This window comes from Martes martes (assembly GCF_963455335.1).
Source record: "Martes martes genome assembly, chromosome: 14".
NCBI classification, from domain to species: Eukaryota; Metazoa; Chordata; class Mammalia; order Carnivora; family Mustelidae; genus Martes; species Martes martes.
In genome coordinates this window covers 32,272,932-32,299,094 of record NC_137902.1, presented here as the reverse complement: position 1 = coordinate 32,299,094, position 26,163 = coordinate 32,272,932, and the positions used below count along the sequence as shown (strand labels likewise).

General features: G+C 44.4%; 1 protein-coding gene across 2 annotated transcripts in view; it reads right to left on the bottom strand.

Moving 5' to 3' along the window:
• Positions 1-12,265: 12,265 nt before the first annotated feature.
• Positions 12,266-26,163, bottom strand: part of LOC308355220 (cytochrome P450 2C21) — a 25,686-nt gene continuing 11,788 nt past the window's right edge. For both annotated transcript variants that reach the window (XM_080823287.1, XM_080823288.1), the window contains exons 7-9: positions 23,442-23,629; positions 21,792-21,933; positions 12,266-13,815 (exon numbers count right to left, since the gene is read on the bottom strand). In XM_080823287.1, coding sequence (XP_080679413.1) covers positions 13,634-13,815; positions 21,792-21,933; positions 23,442-23,629 — 512 coding nt within the window. In that variant the 3' untranslated portion in view covers positions 12,266-13,633. The remainder of the gene's footprint in view (positions 13,816-21,791; positions 21,934-23,441; positions 23,630-26,163) is intronic.

Genomic DNA, 26,163 nt, shown 5'->3' with positions numbered 1-26,163 from the left:
TCAGGTTTCATGTGCAACTAGATTCCTCTTATGGCTCATTTTCCTGATGGACTTCAGGGTGCCGGAGGGGCACCCATTGTCTGGGCAATGCAAGAGCATTGTCCTGTTTGTGCAAGAGCTCTGGTCACCTTTCCCCCCTGGCTTGGGACTACGAAATCAGAGGGAGTCAGTGGTGAAACCATCCAAGTAGGCCTCCATTTCTCCCTTGCCGAGATGGCCTGGTGACTGTGATAACTGCTGTGGAAATAGAAAGCAGGACACAGAGCTGGGGTGCTCAAGGGGAGCTGGCGGTGGTGCTTGCTATTCACATAGGGCCAGGTGGGTCTTCACTAGGAAGGTGATGCTTGAGTCAAGTTCAAAAGAAGGGAGGGAACTCACATAAAGAGCCTTCTAAATGGAAGGGAAAGCATATGCTAAGGCCCTGGGGCAGGAGCATACCAGGTATGTCTGGAGCAGCAAGAAGGCCCTGTGGCCACAGGAGACAGCTTAGGACATGACCTCAGGGAGGTGACAGTAGGGTGACAGAAAGCCATTGCAGGGCCATGACCCCATGGGACCCTGTTTCACTGGGCCATCCTGGCTACAGTGTTGAGAACAGATGAAACAGCGTTGAGGATGGGCAAGGGAGGTCAATGATGAAGGTTTTTAAAGAACCCAGGCAAGAGATGGGCTCCAGTGTGGACAGACAGGTGGCCTTGGAAGGAGGGGTTAGTGCTATTCTGGGTACCTGTTGAAGATGGAGCTCACAGGGTTTGCCAGTAGGTTCGATATTGGGAAAGGGGGGAAGGAAGAATTGAGATAACTCCCAGCTCTTGTGGATTGTCCCGAGTGAGGCGAAGGAGGAGGTTTCTGGGGGTAGGAGGTAGTCCGTGTTCCACCCACTGAGGAAGGTGCCTTTCACAGTGGACCTGCTGATGTTTGTGTCTGGGAGAATTCTGAACATCTACCCCCTCAGCAACTTTCAAGTGCAAGTCTTCCCCACTTTTCTCAAAGTTCATGGTAAGATACTTGGCTTTCTGGAAAGATCTATGTTATTACCCAACTCTAGTAGCAGGAAGAAACCTGAGGAGGATTTCCCTCTTATGAAAGAAGTCAAAAAGTGGGCCTCACGTTCAGCATCTGTTTTGTGGGGAACCACTACAGAGGCAGCATGCACCCCAACAAGCTCCTTCCTGGGCACTACTCTCCACATCCAGACACCTGCACTTTGAATTACGTCTGTGAGCATCTGCTGTGCTTTATCTCCATTTATTTTGGGCATCCATTAAGATGTTGTGTCCTGAGGCCCAAGAAGAGCCAAAGAGAAGGAACTTTTGGTGTCTGAGCATGCTCACTCACTTTTCTGTAGAAATGAATGGTCATTCCTTTTTCTGTTTACGCCATTTCTGCTGTGAAAGGTTTGCTAGGAACCCTGTACTTTCAAGTAGCGGGGGAGCCTGCATGGTTAGCTTTCATCTCCATGCTGCACAGAACATTCCATGACTTGCAGATTTTATCACTCAAACATGGCACCTTTGACTGCATTCACCTGTTTTCCCCCACCATCCCTGAATCTGGCAACCATGAAACTCTTCTCATTATCTATGCGGTCAGTATTTTTTTCCATGTGGAATGTCCATGAGAGCCTCTGGTGTGTGTCTTTCCGTGTCTGAGTTACTTAGCATAATGTTCCCAAAGTCGATGTTGCCATGTCTGGTTATTGTGAATAATGCTGCCATGAACATGGGAGTGCATCTCTCTTATGGAGGGAGTGTTTTGTGTTCTGCAAAGGAATACTTGCTAGAGCAGTGACTGGGTCCTGTGGTAGTTGCATTAAATTTTTTCCAGAACCTCCATAGCATTTGTCACAATGACTGTACCAATTTCCATTCCCACCAACAGTGCACAGGGTCCCCTTGTCTACATGTCCTTGACCACAGCTGGTGTCTGTCTCTGGGACAATTGCTGTTCCAACCTATTGTGAGGAGATAGCTGTTGGCGGTCTTGACTTCTGTTTCCCTGACAACATTAGTGTTGTCGAACAACTTTTTCTGTGTCTGTTGGCCACCTGTATGCCATCTTTGGAAAGTATCTATTTACATATTCTCCCCAGTTTTTATTCAGTTTTCGTTTGGATTTGGAGTGTTTTGTGTATTTTGGATATTAGCCTCTTCTCACACGTACAATGTGCAGCTAATTTTTTCTCATTGGGGAGGTTGCCTTTTAAGGGTTTGATGGTTTCTTTGGTCATGCAGAAACTTCACTTTGGTGTCCTTCCACTTGTTTAGTTTTGCTTTTGTTGCCTTTGCTTTTGGTGTCTGATGTAAAAGACTGTTCCCCAAAACCTGTAACGAGAAACTTAGTACCCGTGTTTCCTTCTCGGAGGTTTATGGATTCAGTTCTTATGTTCAAGTCTTTCCTCCATTCATAATTTGCATGTGTGCTGTAAGAAAGTGACCCACTCCCATTCTTCTGCATCTAGTGTCCAGTTTTCCCAGTACCATTCACAGAAGAGACAGTCCTTTCCCCATTGCTGTGATTCTGCTGCTGTGTCATAAGTTAAGACCATACATGTGTGGGTTAGATTCTGAGGTTTCTCCTTTCTTTTCCTTTTCCCTTTCTTTCTCTTCCTTCCTTCCCTCCTTTCTTTGTCATCTAGCTTGAAGTTGGAGTGTGGTGACTCCAGGTCGCTTAGTCACTTGTTTTCTTGCTTGCTTTCTTATCAGTGAGATTATTTTTTAATTTATTTTTACTTAGTTTACATTTGTATTCTAAATGTTTTTCTTTCACTTCTTTTTTATTATGATCATATAGTGTGCTATTTGTTTCAGGGGTGCATTTGTGATCCTGCTGTTTTATACAACACACAGCACATCCCCTCCCCTTGCCCATCACCAGCCACCCCATTCCCCCACCCCCCTCCCCTTCAGAAACCCTCAGTTTGTTTCTTGAATTTAAGTGTCTCTTACCCTTTGTCTCCCTCTCTGGTTTCATCTTGCTTCCTTTTTTCCTCTCTTCCCCTATGATCCTCTGTCTTGTTTCTTAAATTCTGCATATCATCCATGAAATAAGTTAATCAGAGAAGGACAATAATAATTATCCTTCTCTGATTGACTTATTTTGCTTAGCATGATGTCCTCTCGTTCCATCCATGTCATTGCAAATGGCAAGATTTCATTTTTGGATGGCTGCGTCATATTGAATTCATTGTCCTATCCATTCATCTGTCAATGGAAGTCTGGGCTCTTTGTATACTTTAGCTCTTGTGGGCCTTGCTGCTATAGACATTGGGGTATGGTGCCCCTTCATATCATTCCATTTGTATCTTTGGGATAAATACCTAGTAGTGCAGTGGCAGGGTTGTAGGGTAGTTCTATTTTCAACTTCTCGAGGAACCTCCACACTGTTTTCCAGGGTGGTTTCACCAGCTTGCATGCCCACCAACAGTATAAAAGTGTTCCCCTTTCTCCACATTTTCGCCAACACCTGTCGTTTCCTGACTCATTCATTTTAGCCATTCTGACTGGTGTAAGGTAGTATCTCATTATGGTTTTGATTTTTATTTCCCTAATGTTGAGCCCTTTTTTTATGTGTCTGTTGGCCCTTTGGATATCTTCTTTGGAGAAATGTCTGTTCATGTCTTTGGCCTATTTCTTGATTGAATTGTTTGTTCTGTGTGTTGAGTTTGGTAAGTTCTTTCTAGATTTTGGATACTAGCCCTTTATCTGATATGTCGTTTGAAAATATGTTCTCTCATTCTGTTCATTGTCTTTTGGTTTTGTTAACTGTTTCCTTTGCTGCACAAAAGCTTTTGATCTTGATGAAATCCCAACAGCTCATTTTTGCCTTTGTTTCCCTCACCTTTGGAGATGTGTCTAGCAAGAAGTTGCTCTGTCTGAGATCAAAGAGGTTGCTGCCTCTGTTCTCCTCAAGGATTTGGATGGATTCCTTTCTCACAATGAGGTCTTTCATCCATTGTGAGTCTATTTTTTGTCTATGGTATAAAGAAATGGTCCAGTTTTATTCTTCTTCATGTGACTGTCCTGTGTTCCCAGGACCATGTATTGAAGAGACTTTTTTTCCCCGTTGGATATTCTTTCCTGCTTTGAGGAAGATTAGTTGACCCTAGAGTTGAGGGTCCATTTCTGGTTTTTCTATTCAATTCCATTGATCTATGGGTCTGTTTTTGTGAAAGTACCATACTGTCTTGATGATTATAGCTTTGTCATAGAGCTTGAAGTCTGCAACGGGGTTCCCACCAGCTTTGGTTTTCTTTTTCAACATCCCTTTGGCTATTTGGGGTCTTTTCTCCTTCCAAACAAATTTGGGGATTATTTATTCCAGTTATGTGAAAACCATGGATGGTATTTTGATAGGGAGTGCATTGAATCTGTGGACGGTTCTAGGTGACATCGACATTTTCACAATATTTGTTTTTCCAATCCATGAGCAAGGAACATTTTTCCATTTCCTTGTGTCTTCCTCCACTTCTTTCATGACTACTCTATAGTTTTCTAAGGACAGATTCTTTGCCTATTTGGTTAGATAGAATCCTAACTATCTTATGGTTTTGGGTGCAATTATACATGGGGTGGACTCCTTAATTTCTCGTTTTTCTGTCGCATTGTTGCTGTAGACAAACGCAACTGATTTCTGTATGTTGATTTTATATCCTGCCACTTTACAGAATTCCTGGATGAGTTCTAGCAATTTTGGGGTGGAGTATTTTGGATTTTCCACAGGAAGTATTCTATTGTCGGCAAAGGGTGAGAATTTTTTTTTTAATATTTTATTTATTTATTTGACAGAGAGAGAGAGATCACAAGTAGGCAGAGAGGCAGGCAGAGAGAGAGATGGAAGCAGGCTCCCTGCTGAGCAGAGAGCCCGATGCGGGGCTCGATCCCAGGACCCTGAGATCATGACCTGAGCTGAAGGCAGAGGCTTTAACCCACTGAGCCACCCAGGCACCCAAAGGGTGAGAATTTGACTTCTTTTTTGCAGATTTGGACGCCTTTTATTTCTTTTTGTTGTCTGATGGCTGAGGCTAAGAATTCTAGTACTATATTGAACAATAGCGATGAGAATGGGCATCCCTGTCGTGTTCCTGACCTGAAGGGAAAAGCTCTCAGTTTTTCCCCATTGGGAATGATATTCTCTGTCAATTTCTCATAGATGGCCTTTATGATGTGGAGGTATGTACCCTCTATTTCTCCACAGTGAAGAGTTTTGCTCAAGAAAGGATGCTTTAATTTGTCAAATGCTTTTTCTGCATCTATTGAGATGATACTATGGTGTTCGTTCTTTCTTCTATTAAGTTAGTGGATTCCATGGATTGATTTGCAGTTGTCAAACCACCCTTGCAGCCCAGGAATAAATTTGATTTGGTCATGGTGAATCATCCTTTTAATGTACTCTTTGGTCCTATTGGCTAGTATGTTGGTGAGAATTTTTGCATCCATATTCATTAGGGATAATGGTCCACAGTTCTCTGTTTGGGTGGGGTCTTTGTCTGTTTTTGGGATCAAGATCATGCTGGCCACATACAAAGGTTTGGAAGTTTTCCTTCCAGTTCTATTTTTTGGAAATGTTACAGATGAAGAGGGCTTGGGTGCCAGGCCTTGGGCACAGAAGCCAGGAAACCCAAACTAGGGTTATAGGGTAGGCCCTAGGGACATTGGGACCTGATCTGCTGCCTCTGAGGGAAGCTCCCAAGGGGGCAGAGTTGATGGTGTGGGTCAGGCTGAGGATCAGGCTCCAGGTTTGTGTCAAGGGGGCCACTGAAGGTGGGGGTGGCCACAGATGGGCATGCAGATGTCTCTTGCTCTGAATCCTTTGCAGAATTCCAAATGGGATGGTTTCCTTCTGAATGGAAGACAGAGTCAAGACACCTCGGCTCAGGTGTCCCCAATCTGAAGGGTGTGGGTGTCAGGTCTCAGGGGACTGAAGCCAGAAAACCAAACCTAGGGTTAGGGTTAAGGCCTGTGCGCATGGCAGGCCTGTTTTGCAGGTCCTGATGGGAGCACCATGGGTGCTGAGTTGAGGGCATGGGTCAGGCTGTGTTTCAGGATCTGAGATTATATCCAGGGGGCCTCAGGAAGTGGGGGTGGCCTCAGGTCAGCATGCAGATTTCTCCAGGTCTGAATCCCTTGTGGAGTTCCAAATGGCACAGTTTCCTTCTGGGAGGCAATCAAAGTCCTGTGGCATGTCTCAGGGGTCCCGGACCAGAGCTCTGGGGTGCCAGGCTTCTGGGCACAGAAGCCTGAAAACCCAACCTAGGGCTAGAGTTAGGGCCTAGGGGCATGGCAAGCCCGAACTGCCAACACTGAGATGGGCTCCACGGGGGCTGAGTAGAGGGTGGGGGTTGCCAGCCTTTTGTGGTGATTCGCACCACACCTGTGCTTGGAGTTTGGAGCATGTTCTCTCGAGGTTTGGACCGTGAACTCGCAGGACATCGGGCCAGGCCCAGGCAGTTCCCCCGAGGGCCTCTGCCACCAGAAGCAAGTTTGCCAGGGGTTTCTTCCCAATTCACATGAGCTTTCTGCCCAAATCAATAATGATTTTTGCCCAAATGATTTTGCCCAAATCATTATTGATTTGGGCAGAAAGCTTGTAAGAGTTGGCCGGCATTGTGCATCAGTTTGGGCCACTTGTGCATGTGGGGTTGGAGCACTTTCTCTCTAGGTTCTTGTTGCAACACCCAGGACCACAGGCCATGCCCTCGCGATTCCCCTGAGTGCCCCTCTGAGGCGAGCTTCCTGGGGGGCTATGTTGAAGGCGGGGGTCAGGCTGACTGTCAGGCTGTGGCTTTGTGTCCAGGGGGCTGCCGAAGCTGGAGTTGGCCTCAGGGGGGCATGTAGGGTTCTCCTGCTCTGAGGGTTTTGCGCAGCCCCAAATAGCACGGTTTCCTCCTGGGTGGCAGGCAGAGTCTTGGGGTGTGGCTCAGGGATCTCCAGTATGGAAGACTTTGGGGCCAGTTTTCTGGGGACAGAAGCCTGCAAACCCAACCTGGGGTTATGATTAGGGCCTAGGGGCATCCAAGCCTGATCTACCAGCACTGAGGAGGACTCCCCGGGGGGCTGTGTTGAGGGTGGGGGTCAGGCGGTGCATCGGTCTCTTGGTTTGTGGCCCTGGGTGGGGGGGTGCCAAAGGTTGGCTGGCCTCAGGGGGCATGTTTCTCCTGCTCTGAAGGTTTTGCTCAGCTCCAAATGGCACGGTTTCCTCCTGGGGGGCAGGCGGAGTCCTCGGTTGTGGCTCAAAGGTCCCCAATCTGGAGAGCTTGTGGACCAGGTGTCTGGGGACGGAAGCCTGAAAACCCAACCTAGGTTTAGGGATAGGGCCTGGGGCGATGGCAGGCCTGACCTGCCAGTGCTAAGGTGGGCTCCCCAGGGGGCTGAGTAGAGGGCGGGGGTTGCTGACATTCTGGGGTAGGGCCTAGGGGCATTGTAGCCCCGATATACCCATGCTGAGGCGAGAGCACCAGGGAACTCAGTCAAGGGCGTGGGTCTGGCTGAGTGTCAGTTTCCAGGTTTGTGTCCAGGGGGACTGCCTCCTTTGTGTGTGTCCTCAGGAGGTCCGGCCTGATTTCTCCTGCTCTGAGAGCATTGCAGATACCCAAATCAGACAGATTCCTTGGGGCTCACTGGCAGACTCCTCTGGTATGGGTCAGGGGTCCTGCGCCAGTAGGGCATGGGAGCCAGGCCTCGAGGGACAGAATCCTGAAAACCCAACCTAGGGTTAGGGTTAGGGCTTAGGGGCATGGCAGGCCCGATCTACCAGTGCCGAGGTGAGTGCCCTGAGGGGCTGAGTTGACAGCGTGCATCTGAGTGTCAGTCTCTGGGTTTGTGTCCAAGGGGCCGTCTCATGTGGAGGGGGGCAGGTGGCCTCAGGTAGCCATGGCAGATTTCTCCTGCTCTGAGTATTTCATGGGGCACCAAATGGCTCATTTTCCTCATGGCTGGCAGGCGGAGTCTTCTGTAATGGCTCATAGTTCCCCAACTTGTAGAGCCTGGGGCCAGGCCTCTGGTGAAACAAGCCTGAAAACCCAATTTAGGATTAGGGTTAGGACCTAAGGGTATTGTAGACACGATGTACTGGTGCTGAGGTGAGCGCACTGGAGAGGGGTGGGGTGGGGGGTGCGCTTAGTTGAGGTAGTGGGTCTGGCTGAGTGTCACTCTCCAGGTTTATGTCCAGCGGGGTCAGGTCAGGTGGGCATGGCAGATTTCTCCTGCTCTTCGAGTTTTGCAGAGCTCCCAATAACACAGACTCCTTGTGGCTCACAGGTGGAGTCCTCTGGCATGGGTCAGGGTCCTGGACCCGTAGGGCCTGTGGGCCAGGTTTCAGGGGAGAGATGCCTAAAAACACAACCTCCAACTAGGGTTAGGGTGTAGGGGAATGGCAGGCCTGATCTACTGGCACCAAGGTGAGCGTCCGGGGGCCTGATTTGAGGGGCACTCAGTTCGGCTCCGGTAGATCAGGACTGCCATGGCCCTAGGCCCTAACCCTAACCCTAGGTTGGGTTCAGGCTTTAGTCCCCTGAGGCTGGGCTACCAGGCCCTACTGATTGCCGACCCCTGAAAAATACCGGAGGAATCTGCCTTTATCCATAAGGAAATCATGCCATTGGAAACTCATTGGGGGCTCAGTTGAGGGCTTAGGTCCAGCTGAGGGTCAGTCTCTGGGTTTGTGTCCAGGGAAGCTGCATCGATTGGGGGTGGCCTCAGGTGGGCATGGGAATTTTCTGCTGCTCTGAGTGTTTTGCCGAGCTCCCAATGGCACAGTTTCCCTGTGACTGGTAGGCGGAGTCCTCTGATATGGCTCTCGAGTTGCCAATGGGTAGAGCCTGGTGGCCTGGCTTCGGGGGACAGAAGCCTAAAAACCCAACCTAAGGTTAGGTTTAGAGCCTAGGGGTATGGCGGCCGATCTCTGGTGCAGAGGTGAGTGCCCCAAGGGGCTCAGTTCAGGGTATTGGTCAGGCTGAGGGTTAGTCTTCAGGTTTGTATCCAAGGAGGCCACTTTTTGTGGGGTGGCCTCAGGCGGGCATGACAGATTCTCTTGATCTGAGTGTTTTGTGGGGCTCCACATGACTTGGTTTCCTTGTGGCTGCAGGCGGAGTCTTCTGGTATGGCTCACGGTTCTTTGACCTGTAGGTGCTGGGGTCCAGGCCTTTGGTGAAACAAGCCTGAAAACTCACCTAGGGTTAGGGTTAAGGCCTAGGGGCATAGTAGCCCCAATCTACTGGTGCCGAGGCGAGTGCACTGGGGAGCTGAGTTGAGGGTGTGGGTCAAGTTGACTGTCAGTCTTTGGGTTTGTGTCCAGTGGGGTCAAGTCAGGTGTGGGTGTTCTCAGGTGGGCATGGCAGATTTCTCCTGCTCTGAGAGTTTTGCAGAGCTCCCAATAACACAGTTTCCTTGTGGCTCACAGGTGGAGTCCTCCGGTATGGGTCAGGGGTCCGGGAACTGTAGCACCTAGGGGCCAGTCCTTGGGGGACTGAAGTCTGAAAACCCAACCTAGGGTTAATGTTAGGGCATAAGGGAGTGGCAGGCCTGATCTACTGACGCTGAGGTGAGCGCCGTTGGGGGCTGAGTTGAGGGTGTGGGTCCAGTGGTGTATCAGTCTCTGGGTTTGTGTCCAGTGGGGTCGGGACAGGTGCAGGTGGTTTCAGGTGGGCTTGGCAGATTTCTCCTGCTCTGGGAGTTTTGTGGAGCTCCCAATAGCATGGTTTCCTGTGGCTTGCAGGCAGAGTCCTCTGGTATGGGTCATGGGTCCTGGACCGGTAAGGCCTGGGGGCCAGGCCTTAGGAGAGAAGCCTGAAAAACCAACCTAGGGTTAGGGTTAGGGCCTAGGGGAATCACAGGCCCGATATACTGGAGCTGAGGCGATTGCCCCAGGGGGCTGAGTTGAAGGCGTGGTTCTGCTGAGTGTCAGTCTCCGGGTTTGTGTCCAGGGGAGCCGCCTCCTTTGTGGGTGGCCTCAGGTGGCCATGGCAGGTTTCTCCTGCTCTGAATGTTTGGTGGAGCTCCCAATGGCATGGTTTCCTTGTGGCTGGCAAGGGGAGTCCACTGGTATGGCTCAGGGTTCCCCAACCGGTAAAGCCTGGTGGCCAGGCCTCTGGGGAGGGAAGCCTTAAAACCAAATCTAGGGTTAGGGCCAAGGGGCACGGCAGACCTAATCTGCCATTGGTGAGGTGAGCACCCCAGGGAGCTTAGTTGAGGGCTTTGGTCAGGCTGAACGTTAGGCTCCAGGTTTGTGTCCAGAGGGGCCGCCTCAAGAGGATGTGACCTCAGGTGGGCATAGCAGATTTCTCCTGCTCTGAATCCTTTGTGAAGCTCCAAATGGCACATTTTCCTTCTGGCTGGCAGGCGGATTCCTCCCATATGGCTCAGGAGTCCCCAACCATTAGGGCCTCGGAGGTCAGGCTCTGTGGACAGAAGCATGTGAATGAGATCATACAGTATTTGTCTTTCTCTGAATTTTTTCATTTTTCATGGTGTATAGAGGGTTCAACCATGTTGTTGCAAACGGATGGATTTACTTTTTTATGGGTGAATAATACTCTGTTGTATACACAGTTGTCCCTTGACCAAGATATGTTTTAAATGTGCAGGTCCACTGATATTTCGATAAATACTTTACTGTCAATGTATTGTATCTTCCTTGTGATTTTCTTAATATTTCCTTTTCTTTAGATTATTGTCAGAATGCAGTACCTAATACATAAAACATTCAAAATATGTGTTAATAAACTATGTCATCAGTAAGACTTCTCATGAACAGGAGGCTTTAATAGTTAAGTTTTGGGGGAAGTTGAATTTATACACAGAGGACTTTAGTGTTTTCTATGTACGGTATCATGTCATCAGCAAAAAGTGACAGTTTTACTTTTTCCTTAGTAATTTGGGTGCCTTTTCCTTTTCCTTTTTTTTTTTTTTTTAATCTGACTGCTGACTAGGACTTCTAGCACTATATTGAATAAAAGTAGTGAGAGTGTGCATGCTGGTCTCTTTTCTGATCTTAGCAGTAAAGCTCTAAATTTTTCACCATCAAGGGTGATGTTAGCTGTGGGTTTGTCATATATGGCCTTCGTTATGTTGAGGTATGTTTCCTCTAAGCCCACTTTATTGAGAGCTTTTATCACGAGTGGTTGTTGAATTTTGTCAAATACTTTTTCTGAATTTATTGAGATGATCATGTAATATTCTTATCCTTCATTTTGTGAATGTGGTGTATCCTGTTGATTGATTTCCTGACATTAAACTGTCCTTGCCTCTGAAGAATGCTTCCCAGTTGATGGTAGTGAATGATCTTTTTAAGGTATTACTGAACGTAGTTTGGTGGCATTTTGTTGAGGATTCTCACATCTATGTTCAGCAGGGGTATTGGCCTGTTAGTTTTTGTGTTTTTTTGTGGTGTCTTTGGGTTTGGAAACAGGGTAATGTTGGCCTCATAGACTGAATCTGGGAGTTTTCCTTCTATTTTTTGGAATAGCTTTTTTCAAGTTTTTAATTATGTGTGTGTGTTTTAAAGTAAATTCTACACTGAATGTGGGGCTTGAACTCACAACCCCAAGATCAATGGTTGCATGTTTTATTAACTGAGCCAGCCAGGCACCCCTATTATTTGCAATAGTTTGAGACTAGGTATTAACTCTTCCTTGAATGTTTAGTGGAATTCACTAGTGATGCCAGCTGGTCCTGGACATGTGTTTATTGCATTTTTTGATTATTACTGATTCAGTTTCCTATAATCAGTCCATTCAGCTTCAGGGTTATTCTTGATCCTTGGCCGATCTTCATCAAGACCTTCAGGCTTCAAGTCAAGTTGAGGTGTTTACTTTGTCTTTCCTACTTGGCCAGCTCTGAACTCCTTTTTCTTCCTCTTGCTCAGAGAATTTATAAAAATTGTTTTCAGATTCTAAGGCTTCTAAATGACATTTTATAGTTAGCCTTTCAGCCTCTCAGCACCTGAGTTCAAATCAGCAATCCCCTCAAGGGTAAAAATCACACATCAGCTTCCCAATATGGATTTCCCAAGCCCTGGATTTGTCCCCACACATCCTTGCTGCTTTCATCGCCTTCCCATAGTGACAAATATATATGTACCTGTGTATGCGTGTGTGTGGTAAGTCACAAAGAGAGACAGACATATGTATAGATGTTATTTCTGGAAAGTTCTAGTCATTGCAATGAAATGTTTACAGATGACATGATTTCCTACTTGAAAACCTGAGAATTATTAGTCAAAAATTACTGAATCTACCAAAGAATTCAATCATCAGTAAACACAAGGGTTTGGTCAAAAAATCTTTTTATTACATTCATGATAGAAAAGTAAACATACATAATTTTTTGTGTGTTGTGCTTTAGTATCTATAAAAACAAAAGTGCACATATATGTGCAGCCACGTCACATCTATTCCTGAAGAATAAGGAATGATATATGCATATAGTAGGATTGCTATATTAACAAAAGCTCAAAAATGATCTAACTATCCTTGCAAGGAGATGATTTTTAAAATTATTGCAGCCATGCAACAGGGTATTATATTTATACTACTTGTAAAAATATCTATAGTTAGCTATATTAACAAAAGCTCAAAAATGATCTAACTATCCTTGAATAAGGAGATGATTTTTAAAATTATTGCAGCCATGCAACAGGGTATTATATTTATACTACTTGTAAAAATATAGTTACTATATCTATAACATTATTATATATATGTCACCATAAATCATAGGTATATTATACAGAAATTTATTTATACACACAACACATATACATAAAACACATATTTCTGTATTTGAATAAAACCATACATACATATTATCTTTCCCTCTTCTTTGCCTATGTCTGTGTATGTATGTTTCTCCAACTGTGTGTTTAACCAGGAAGGGAAAACAGGAAGGGCATCCTTGGAGAGACCAACAAATTCATTTTTATCTCATGTTATTGCCTCTGGCTGGAATTACCATCCCGTTTTCTCACTGCATGTACATACTTACACGTACATCCCTACACAAACATGTACCACACACATTTATTTTTTAATAACTACTGGGAAAAAATTTACACATGCCAAACTATCAAGACATAGGGGTAAGAAATGAGTGAATATCATATATTTTAAAAAAAATTTTTGTGGGAGAATTTTTTTTTTAAAGATTTTATTTATTTATTTGACAGAGAGAGATCACAAGTAGGCAGAGAGGCAGGCAGAGAGAGAGAGGGAAGCAGGCTCCCTGCTGAGCAGAGAGCCCGATGCGGGACTCGATTCCAGGACCCTGAAATCATGACCTGAGCCGAAGGCAGCAGCTTAACCCACTGAGCCACCCAGGCGCCCTGGGATAATTTTTAATAGAAGAAAATATGAATAAGGTGTCTTACCATGGTATAGACTGCAGATGAGATACAGCATAAGATCTCAGGACTGGGTACACAAAGAATTTAATTGGAAGCTAAGACTGAGTTTTGTTTCATGTGGGCAAATTTGAACTGAATCTTAAAGGATGAAGACAATGAGAAGAGACAGGGTCAGGAATGCCCTCCCTGATGTGAAAGGAGAGGTGGACAGTGGCTAACACGCAGAACAGAAAGCATCTGGCATATTCAGGTGAGGCCAGAGTGTGGCTCTGCAATCTGGCAGCCTGGCCTTTCTTCACACCGGGACAAAACAGAGCTTAAAGACGGGCGGTGCACTGCCCAACCCATTGACAATGGGGGTGGTGTCAATGTCCTTTGGATCAACCAGAGGTTTCAAGGTGAAATGCTGTAAAATGTTGGTCAGTAGTAAAAAGAGCTCCATGCGGGCCAGGCCTTCTCCAACACAAGCTCTCTTTCCTAAAAACGACACATAAATTCAATATTCCTTTAATTCTGTTTCTGAGTTAGCACACAGGGGGGCTTAAATACATATGGATTGAGAAGAGAAATATATTCATGACTAATTAACCCATGGCTTCTTGTATCTACACAGAAATGTGGTTTCCTTCACTTCCTCGGTACACATTTTTGTGTGCATGCATAGGGGCGAGGGCAGCTTGCCCCAAGATGGGCCACTTTGGCATCAAGATTATTTTGAATTAAAAGCAATCAAACCCTAGCAGATTCAGGAAAATCTCCCTACCTCTCCTTCAACTGCCTGCCTGTACCAGGAAGAGAGCATTTAGCAGATTATTCTTTATGTATGAAACTTCTTGGCATAACAGGGCAACCTCTCACCTTCCTGCTAATGGTCTTACTCCCCCCTGTGAATCCTCAGACCACCCCCCCACCCCCCCCACCCCCGCTTAGCTCAGGATGTGGACCACAACCCATTTTGTCTGTCTTTGGAATTTTGTATGTTTGTGGATTGCCCATACCTGTGAAACTAAGTTTGATTTTCTCCTCTTTCTCTGTCTTTTGTCAATTTGATTTTTAGTCCAGCTAGGAAGTATCTTGAAAGGCAGAGGAAAATTCCTCATCCTGGACAGCTGGCCTAGTTGGCAGCAGCTTTAACACACTGGATACTGCCTGCCACAGACAGGGCTGCAGCTGGAGATCCTTGGGACGTCTGACAGCTGGCAGAAGGTAAGATTTCCGACCGTGTCTGTCTCCTGGAATCTGAGGAGTGTGATGGAGCAAGAATGGGGAGTCCTTTTTCTCTCTTTCTACATTTACATTAGCAGGAGAAAATGCTTGTGGAACTACTTCCTTATGTTCAGCAACTCTTGGTAATTTTGGTAGGGAACTTTCTTGGGAGGAAACGATGAACTAGAGGTGGTCTTTGTTTTCCTTTGTGTCTTTCATCTTTGTTGATTACTTTTTTTTAAAGATTTTATTTGTCAGATCGAGAGAGAGAGAGAGAGAGAGAGCACTCAAGCAGGGGAGCAGCAGGCAGAGGGAAAAGCAGACTCTCAGCTGAGCAGGGAGTCCAATGCGGGACCCAATCCCCGGACCCCAGGATCATGACCTGAGCCGGAGGCAGAGGCTTAACCAACTGAGCCACGCAGGCATCCCTCCTTTGTGCCTTTATCATTTATCATAAAAAGGAATTACCATCACACAGAAAGCAGGCATAGGCCCTACAGGCCTGCTGTTTGAGCCAGTCCCAGAGACTGGTGAGTTCATGGTTCTCATCAGACTGTCACCTGTTCAGATAAACTTTGCTGTAGGTTAAAGGCTGTTGCTAAAGGGTATCTTGGAAACCAAAGCTTCGGGTGGAACACTGAAAAGCTGTGAGAGCGCTCGCCGCCTCAAGAAGGCTCCTGTGATAAGGTGGTCACAGAACAGGTGAGACTGACATTTGGTCACCACTTGAGGTCAACCTCAAGAAAACTTCTGTGCAATGAGGTACACTATGAAAAATGTACAATGGCCAACATCTGCCTGTGGCACATCTCTCTTAGGTGTTTGTGTGTTTCCAAGAGACCCAATGTTTAGCCAGAAGAAAACCAGATAAGGCTTTCCCTTTTTTCTTGTTCTGTGTCCCAGGAGCTTGGCTTTGTGACCAGTGAGAATACTCTTTTTGGTAGCTACCATCCAGAGGATGCATTTACCAGGGTGCACTTTGGAGGCTAGTCTAAAAGACTGGGGATCTGAGTCTCTCTCTCTCTCTGACCATACAACTCTCAAGGGTGTTCGTCATGAGAAGTCCCCGCCCATAGGAACCTTGCTATTCTCAACCTTTGTTTGTTAGTGCTGGAAAGTGCCATTACAAGAGCACATGCCCGGTGTCACAGATGATTGAGTCTGGGATGAGAGGCATCTCACGATTTCACTGGAGACCAGCAATGAAGGCCTTCTGCTTTCTTAGACTAACTATGGGAGTCAACTTTTGGATCATGAGGGCTGCATCATCTGTGCCCTCCCTCTGGATGCCTAAGGCATTAAAAGGCTTATTAATTAGAGTTGCTCATAACAGATCCTACTCGTCAGTGGTCTGATGATATATCCTTTAAGCTGGCTATTAAATATAAAAAGAAGAAAACTTTGTTTAAAAAAAAAAAGATTTTACTTATTTGAGAGAGAGACAGCAGGAGCTGGGTCAGGAGGGGAGAGGGAGTGTGGGAGGGAGAAGCAGACTCCCCACTGAAAAGGGAACCCAATGTGGGGCTCAGTCCCAGGATCCTGAGATCATCACCTGAGCCGAAGGCAGACACTTAACCGACTCAGCCACCCAGGTGCCCCAAAGGAAAACATTCTTAGTAGAGAATAGCTCTCAATTGTCCTAGCCTAATGCCACCCTCAGGGACTCCCTTGACAAGATGAAAGAACAGAAATTAGAAATAAATGTCTACATCCAATATAAATTTCTCCTAAAATCCAGCCTCATCTGCCCATTTTAACTTTCCTTTCCTTTTAGGATTTACATAGAGCACTGTAGTCTCATCTCTAGGTTCAAAGTATACAGGTTGCTCATGTAAAGGCTGAAGGCCAGAAAGTGAATTTAACAAAAGCAATTAAGGCTCACTTTGCTCCTACCTTCCAGGGCTTTGTAATCAGGCTGTGCCCGCTTCCGGCATGGCACTTGGCTGGTGTATCCTAGGCCCACACCGCAAAAGAATGTGTGTTTCAGAGTATATATGAACAGTATTTGCCAATTTTGATTATGCCTTCTAAAATTGTTAAATAATTTCAGATAGTTTAAATAGAAATCTTATCCAATCTTATTCTTTAAAATGTAACTTTTAATGAAATAAAAATTAACCAAAAAAAAAAAAAGAATGTGTGTCTCCTGGACAGCAGTAGACCTTTTAAATTACAAAGCCCCTTTAACCTCTACTTTCAAAGCATTCTACCAAATTCAGAGAGAAATTTAAAAGATTAATCACTAGTCACAACCCCCCTTCAGAGAGGAAACATGACCCAAATTTCTCCCAGGCCCACCTATAAATGATCAGGGCAAGGCCAATATTCGGGGGCTGAGCCCAGATTAAATTGTGTACCCAGATAGAAGGCCTTTGTTAAAATGCTTTATACAGACTTAACAAAGCCATGAATCTTTTGTTTCCCATTTTAATTAAAAATCTGTATTTTATAAAAATATAAAAGCAAGTTTAGTTAAAAAGGTGGGCCAGTCCCTTGATATTCAAGCTATAATCCAGTTCTTTGGGGGAACTGTTTCTAAATGACTGTCTTTGCCTTCCAAAGCTCTACAAAACCAGAAATCCAGCTCAAGAAACAAGTCTAAGCCCATCTGTCTACCAATCCCCAAACTTTGCCTATTCCTCTCAAAATATTTGTAGATACTATAAAAGATCAGGATTTGGAACATGACTGTCCAGTACTTAAAAAAAAATTTTTTTTTAAATAGCAAGTACCCTGAAACTCTAGAAATAAAATTTTTTTTTACATTATTTCTCCATCCCTTGAAATTATCTTTCTCTCTCTCTCTTTTTTTTTTTTTTTTTGAGAGCATAGGGGGAGGGCAGGAGCAGAGGGAGAGATGGAGAGAGAATCTTAAGTAGGCTCCACTCCCAGTGCAGAGCTCAACCTCACGACTCTCAGGTCATGACATGGGCCAACATGAAGAGCCAGACACTGACTGAACTACTCAGATGCCCCCTGAATTTATAAATCTAATATCTTTGAACACAGTCCACAGTCACCCCAAAAAATAAAAAAGAGGGAGTGGTGTGGGAAGAGGCCTTTTCAGAGCACAAACTGATTAAATCCTTCTTATGTCCAGACTTGGAAGAAACTTGGAGCTTTCTCTGTGACTTTGTGAAATAAATTTTCTATCCTATCATCTCTAGGATATAAGAACCATTCTTTAGACACATGCTTCAGGGAGAATTTTTTCATTAAAAAAAGAAAAAGAGGGAAGCATTTGAAAATTGAGGCTATACTGTCCTGTCCACAAATATTAGTAAAAACAAAAGCTGTAAGAATATTTTTTATCTTGTGTGTACGTATCCCATATTGCAAATGTGAGGTATTTTCTCTACTTCCAGCTGGTATTGCCAAAATAAATTTATAAAAGAGCTCCATTTAGTTGAAGGCAAGCACTCCTAAGGATTGGGCTTTCTAATACTCAGAAAGAGGGGCACGGGTGGCTCAGTCAGTTAAGCATCTGCTTTCAGCTCAGATCATGATCCCAGCGTCCTGGGAATGAGCCCCAAGTTGGGCTCCCTGCTCAGCGGGGGGGAGTCTGCCTCAGCCCCTTACCTGTGTTCATTCTCTTTTTCATTCTCTCTCTCAAATAAATAAATCTTCAATGAAATTAAAAAAAAAAAAACCTTTATAAAACTCAGAAAGATAGAAGCTAACCTAAATGTTTTTCAAGTTTATGTGACCAGAGAACATGCTCAGTATTAAAGCTAGTTTAAAGTTCTGGTTTAACTAAAATAGCCATGTCTTCAGAGTTATCAGGATTAGGGCGCCTGGATGGCTCTGATGGTTAACGTTAACCATTTGCCTTCGGCTCAGGTCATGATCCTGGGGTCCTGGGACTGAGTCCCACACTGGGCTCCCTGCTCCTTGGGGAACCTGCTTCTCCCTTGGCCTCTCTGTCCCTCATGAATAAATAAATAAAATCCTTGGAGTTATCAGGATTAAATATAAAACTTGTATTCTGCCTGTGTTTACTAGAAGTCACATAAATTCATGCTATCTCTTACAAACTTTGATAGGAAAAAACGTTAAAATGATGGCTTACTTTGTCTAATGCCTTATAAAATTTTGTAGGTAGACGAAACTATTCAGAATACATAAATTAAATAAATGTAAATAAGATAAAAAGGTATGTAGGTGAACTTTTAGAATTTTTGTTTTTTTAAAGCTTTTATTATTTTAGAGTGAGAGAGAATGCAAGTGGGGAGAGAGAATCTGAAGCAGACCCCACCCTGAGGTCGGAGCCCAACAAGGGGCCCAATCCTATGACTGTGAGATCATATGTGGGGAAACTTTTAAAGAGCTCCCAAAATCTTTGGTAACCTGGATTTTTAAAGATTTTGCTAAGTTAAATGTTAAGCTAAATTCATTGAATATCTAGATCATTTCCAGATAAGATAAAATAATGAAACACTAAGTACCGAATACAGGTTTCTCTCCTTTTGTCTTATTACAGAGAAACTAGAGATCAATTTGGGTCAGTTAGTAAACCTGGTTTGTGCCTTACTGAAAGAGTGTACTGTGAAGAAACACGTGTTTCTAAGTGGCAAAGATATTCCTCAATTTGCCAGTCTAAAGAACACTAGTGTAATAGTTCACTGCAAAAAGTGAGAGGCCTCCAGTCACAGACCTGCTGATCTGGGATGCTGGGCAGGCACTCGTGGAATGGGACGTCCCGGAACCAACAAGAAACGGAGGCTGCCGTGACAACGGTTCCTATGGGCCGGACCTCTCAAAGACTAACACACTTGAGAGCTGGTGTGGCCGGACAGAGACTTGGAACCCCATTCTACTTGGCCAGGCGTCCTAGTTCTAACAGCTTTTAAGTGTTCTACCGGTGTCTGCCAGTTTTGCAGCTCCGGCTTCCAAGATGTCGTTAAGCAACACCCCTCATGTGCCCATTAACCTTGAGCAAAGTCTGTATGACAAACGACATAAAGGACACAAAGGAAAACAAAGATCCTCTCTGGGAAGAAAGAGAACTGTTAGCAAAGAAGACCCTACCAAATGTACCAAGAGTCACTTAGCCCAAGGAACTAGTTGCACAAGAGTTCTCTCCTGCTAATGTAAATTTAGAGAGAAAAAGGACTGTTGACGTTCCTGCTCCATCAGACCCTGCGGACAGAGATTCTGAGAGCCCGACGTGGTAGGAAATCTTACCTTGTGCCAGCTGTCAGATGTCCTAAGGATCTCTCAGCTACAGCAGTGTGTGGGGCAAGCAGTGTCCAGCTGGCACACCTTGTCGGGGAGCAAGAATTTCCTGTCCCCTTCAAGGTCCCTGTGGCTAGTCTAAGGATCAGACTGACACCAGACAAATTAACAGAAGGAAATCAAATTTCATTTCCCACATATGGAGTAATCCACACAGACCCTGAAATTCCAAAGAGAGTCAGGCAAAGCAAGGTATATACGTCATCCTGAACTAAGGGGTCAGGAAAAAAAAGAAATATTACAAACTGGCCACAAACCTACTAACAAATCCCTGATCCCCAGACAGACTGGCAATTTCAAATGTGATCTAGATTCTAGTCATTCCTGCAACGGAAATAGCCTTCCTCTCTGTTCTGCCTTGATACTTCCCACATCCTTCTAGAGCCACCTCAGATGTCATTTCTTTTTTTAATTTTAATTTCTTTTCAGAGTAACAGTATTCATTGTTTTTGCACCACACCCAGTGCTCCATGCAATACGTGCCCTCCCCAATACCCACCACCTGGTTCCCCCCACCTCCCACCCCCCCGCCCCTTCAAAACCCTCAGGTTGTTTTTCAGAGTCCATAGTCTCTCATGGTTCACCTCCCCTTCCAGTTTCCCTCAACTCCCTTCTCCTCTCCATCTCCCCATGTCCTCCATGTTATTTGTTATGCTCCGCAAATAAGTGAAACCGTATGATAATTGACATCATCATCATCATCAGATGTCATTTCTTCCAATGCAAACTTCTTTGATGTGCTCAGAGTATATAACTCACTTCTTTATCTCTTTGTGACAACACTCGCTAATGCTTCAAAAACAGCACATTTCAGATGAAATTTTACTTAATCATCTGTCTCACATTCTGGAACATAAGCTCCTAAGGTAAGGTCTCAGATCTTGTAATGATACCCACAGTGTCAGGGCAAAGCAGGTCGGCAAGCCCTGTGACTTGAACAGAAATCTCAAGGAGTCTCATTATGCAGTAATGGGCCCAACACAGAGGAAGAAAGATAAGGAGTAGTTTAGTAGTATCTTGCTTTGACATCCTCTCTGGGCATGGTCCATAATCTTGAGACCACAATAGCAAGGGTCGCTTGATATTTATGTTTCTTCTATATTCAGTTGGAAACAAATCTCCCATTTTTGCCTCTGTTTCAATTACTTCTGCAGGAAAGGCCCTTTACCCTCCCTTCTTCCCCCCATGTCTCCTTTAGAATGTGCTGAATATTCTCCATTTCTCCCTCCTTCCAGCTCCTTTTTGGGTTTGTCTTTTATGTCTACTCTGTGCTCAGGAAGCTGATTTCTGTGGACTGCATAAACCGAGAAGTTAGTTCCGTTATGGGTTCTGAATAAATTCAGAGCATTAGCCACTGACAAGGTCAGAGGATCTATTCCCTCCTGCCAGGCTGCAGTTTAGACAGTGGCTGTATGCCTCTGCTACAGACACACCTCCTGTTGAAGCATCCACTCTTTCTTTCCTCAAGTTCTACTGGGCTTCCAGTAATGCCCTTCTCATCCCTCATCCCTTCCGACCTACGATGGGAACGTCTTCTGGCTGATGCTGGTCCCTGGGTACTCTATCACACCTTAATCCTGCCCACATCTCTGAAAACAGTCTCGTCATTAAATACTCAAAAATTAGCCACAAGCTTACTAACTAATCACTAATCCCCAAACAGACTAGAAAATTCAAATGTGATCTAGATTTAGTCCTTCTGGAACGACTTGTTGAGTGTGTCACCTGTTTCTTCCCAGGACCCTGACAAAGTGAAGGGAGATACTCAGATTTCCCTTACCCTCTCTCTATCTACTCTACTCCCTACCCCTTCTTAGGACTCTCAGTGGTAGGTTCTGGGGCCAGTCTTGGCAAGGGAAGCCTCCAATCCAACGAGAAACAACCTGGGCTTTGGGAGTGATGCCCCTAGCCTCATACAAATGACAATCTGTTCAGCCCAGAGTAGTCTCCATGCAAAGCCCTTCCTCATCTCCCTGACCCCTGATGTAGAGATAACAATGAAGCTTGCTTGCCTGCGGAGAAGGGCATGAAGTAGTCACTCTTCTTAAAGTTGCCAGTTTCATCCAGGAAGTGGCCGGGATCAAAGCGATCTGGGTTGGGAAATTCTTTGTTATCGTGCAGGACGGAAGTCAGAGATGTTAATATGGTTGTGCCCTGATGTGAAGGAAAACAGATAAATTGGATTATAATGAAAGTCATGGAATGTACCTTGATATCATAAAGGCCATATATGATAAGTCCACAGCTAACATCATTCTCAATGGGGAAAAAGCTTCAGCTTTTCCTCTACATCAGAAAGAAAAGAAAGATGCCCACTCTCACCACTTTTATTCAACAGAGTATTAGAAGTCCTAGTCCAAGCATTTAGCTAGGAAAAGAAAAGGCACTCAAATAGGAAAGAAAGCAGAACTGTCACTATTTGAAGATGACATGACATTGTAGATTTTAAAAATCCCTAAAGACTCCACCCAAGCTGTTAGAATAAATTAATTCAGGATAAAAATGAATATACAAATATCTGTTACATTTTTAATGTGACACTAATAATGAACTCTACAGGAATTAAGAAAACCAACCCATTCACATTAGCATAAAAAAACTAGTAATAAATTTAACCAAAGAGGTGAAAGATCTGTACACTGGAAACTATGACACTGATGAAAGAAATGGAAGAAGACACATAATAAATGGAAAAATATTCTGTGCCCATGGTTTGGGAAAATTAATATTGTTATAATATCTATATCACCCAAAGCCATCTGTAGATTCAATGCAACCCCTATCAAGATTCCTATGGCATTTTCACAGAAATGGAATAAACAATCCTAAAATTTGTGGAGAATGACAAAAGATCCTAAAGAACCAAAGCAATGTAGAGAAAGAACAAAGCTGGAGGCATCACACTTCCTCATTTGAAAATGTATGACAAAGCTACAGTCATTAAAACAGTATGATATTTGTATAAAAACAGATGCATAGATCAATGAATAGAGGGTCCAGGAATAAACCCATGCATAGAGGGCTAATTAATTTTTAACAAAGGTGCCAAGATATACAATCAAGAAAAGACAGTCTCTTCAATAAATGGTGTTGGAAAAACTAGAGCCTATCTTAACAACAGACATAAAAATGGACTCAAAATGAATTAAATAATTGAACATAAGATCTAAAACATAAAAATCCCAGAAGAACATAGGCAGTAAGCGGTCTTGGCCATGAATACTATGAAGAAAATCCTGTGGCAGTCTAAGCACTGTGATTTATAAAACTGTATCAACAAAGTAAAAGGAAAGGAGCATCTGGTCAGAGGGTAAGAGGTCTGGGCTCTGACTGTGTCATACCTATAGATGGTTAGGTAATCTATAATCCTACTTTCGTGATGCCTGATAACCTAAGATTCTCAAGGAGGGGCATGTAGGTGGCTCAGTCAGTTATGCCTCCAACTCTTGATTTGGGCTCAGGTCATGATCTCAGGGTCATGAGAGGGAGCCCCTGGATGGAATTGGGCTGGACATGGTGCCTGGCTGAGATTCTCTGTCCTTCTCCCTCTGCCCCTCCCCTCTTGCTTTCTCTCTCTCTCTCTCAAAACAAAAAATGTATAAAAAGTTAAACATTAAAAAAATGAAATTCTTAAGGAGTAGTAGAGATGAAATCTCTCTCACCTTGGGAATAAAGTATTCTCTGAACTTAATGTCCTGAGTCACTGCATGTGGGAGACTGTTGGGGACGAGATCAATGTATCTCTGGATCTCGTGTATCACAGCGTCTGTGTAGGGCATGCGGCTCCTGTCCTGCATGCAGGGGCTCCGGTGTCTGCCAACCACATGGTGAATCTCTTCCTGGACTTTAGCTGCAGGATAGGAATCAGAATTTATATGAAATGGAAAAGTCATTTGATCTGACCTTTTCCCTTGTTGTTGTTGAAAGATTTTATTAATTTTAAAGAGAGAGATTGGGGAGGAGGGACAGAGGGAGGAGAGAACCAAAAGCTGACTCCAAGTTGAGCGTGGTACCTGATGGGAGACCCAGTCTCATGACCCGGAGATCAAAACCTGAGCAGAAACCAAGAATCGATGTGTAGCTGACTGAGCCACCCAGGTGCCCCTTGATTTGATCTTTATCATGGCTACATTGTGGAAGGAGACTGGGAGAGGGGAAAAATCACATATGGCTACTTTCTTGAGAGGCAGAAATTTTTTTCCTGTTCAAATTGGAATCTCATTAGAGACGTTAAGATATGTACATAGAAAACATAATTGTACCATGAGATTCAACTCTGATTCTCAATTTTGTGTGCTTCGTTTGATAAACTCAGGGATCTGGGGTCTTGAAAGCTCACTATAGACCATGCTGTTTGACCACTTTGTGTAGGCCCATTTTTGTTTTAAATGTGTAAGTTCCAGGTGCCGGGGTGGCTTAGTCTATTAAGTGATGATTGCAGAGTCCAGAGATCGAATCCCACATCAGGATCCTCCTCCACAGAAAGCCTGCTTCTCCCTCTGCCCCTCACCCCCCTCACGTTCTCTCTCTGTATCGTTTGCTCTCTCTCAAATAAAATCTTAAAAAAAAAAAAAAAAGTAAATTCCAAGAGGCTAAAACTACGCAGGGCAATAAATGCTTAATAAATAGAACAACTGAGGGGCGCCTGGGTGGCTCAATGGGTTAACCCTCCGCCTTCGGCTCAGGTCATGGTCTCAGTGTCCTGGGATCAAGCCCCGCATCAGGCTCTCTGCCTGCTTCCTCCTAGCTCTCTTCCTGCCTCTCTGCCTACTTGTGATCCCTCTGTGTGTCAAATAAATAACTAGATAGATAGATAGAACTGAGTAAGGTGTTGAACTCAACACACAGGACCCAGAAGTTAACATTTCTTTAAGATGTGAAATATGACAGGCATGCTGTACAATGTATTACATTACTTTATAATTCCTCAAGAAGTTCTATGTGTTGGGTATTATTTTATGTGCCTTAAAAATAAGAAAACAAGGGGCGCCTGGGTGGCTCAGTGGTTAAAGCCGCTGCCTTCGGCTCAGGTCATGATCCCAGCGTCCTGGGATCGAGCCCCGCATCGGGCTCTCTGCTCAGCAGGGAGCCTGCTTCCTCCCTTCTCTCTCTGCCTGCCTCTCTGCCTACTTGTGATCTGTCTGTCAAATAAATAAATAAAATCTTTAAAAAAAAAAAAAAAAAATAAGAAAACAGGTCCATAAAAGTAAATGTATTTCTTTTTTTTTTTTTTAAGATTTTATTTATTTATTTGACACACAGCTCACACACAGAGAGATCACAAGTAGGCAGAGAGGCAGGCAGGGGAGGGGAAGGAAGGAGGCAGGGAGCAGGGAGCCCGATGAGGAGCTCCATCCCAGGACCCTGAGATCATGACCTGAGCCGAAGGCAGAGGCTTAACCCACTGAGCCACCCAGGCGCCCCTAAAATACATCATTTGCTTTTGATGCAGTGTTCCAAGATTCATTGTTTATGCATCACACCCAGTGCTCCATGCAATACGTGCCCTCCTTAATACCCACCACCAGGCTCACCTACCCCCCTAACCCCCTCCCCTCTAAAACCCTCAGTTTGTTTCTCAGAGTCCACAGTCTCTCATGGTCTTTCTTATTCTCAAACCCACAATCTTAGCAACTGAATAAGATCACTGAAAGTAATTTGGGTTAGCGAATTATATTTTTCTTTTATTTGTAAAATGTATCATGTTAATAATATGCAGTTTTAGTAGGACTGTTCATTAGTTAAAACAAACATTTATTAACTTTCTCCCATGAGGGAAAGATTCTGTGACTGTTAGGAAGCATCATCTCTCCTAAACAGATGAGGGACCAAGCAAGATACACAAAGAGTTCGTCATGAGTCTGAGGTCACACAGCTACTTACTGTAAAGTCGGGATCTGAAGCCACTGTAGTTAGTCTATAACACATGTTCTCCTGTACCATGTTGCTACTTTGGTCACATGGTGTGGATCTACTACCTGAAGAATGTGTCTTTGTTAAGGGAGCATGTGATTATCTGTGGTTTGATAGCTATCAGGAAGACTTGGGAATTTTAGAGAAGTTTTAAACTTCACCTTTTCAAGTTGAGAAGCTGGATTTTTATCTAGAAGACAGTGATTATGCAAAATGGTTAGGAACTTCCTTAAATAACCAGAATGCTTAGAGAATGCCCCAGTAAGGAATGAAAATGGGAAGAAAACGAATATATAAATGGATATGATGCAAGAAAAAATTAACATGGAAGCATTGGGGAACTAGGACACCAAAAGGACTTTTGCCATGTACACAAGATTTATAGGTCTGGAGAAAAATGTCATATGGTATCTGGAGTCATAATCAATATAGATCTAATAAGAGGAAGTTATTTGGCTGAAAGAGTCTGTG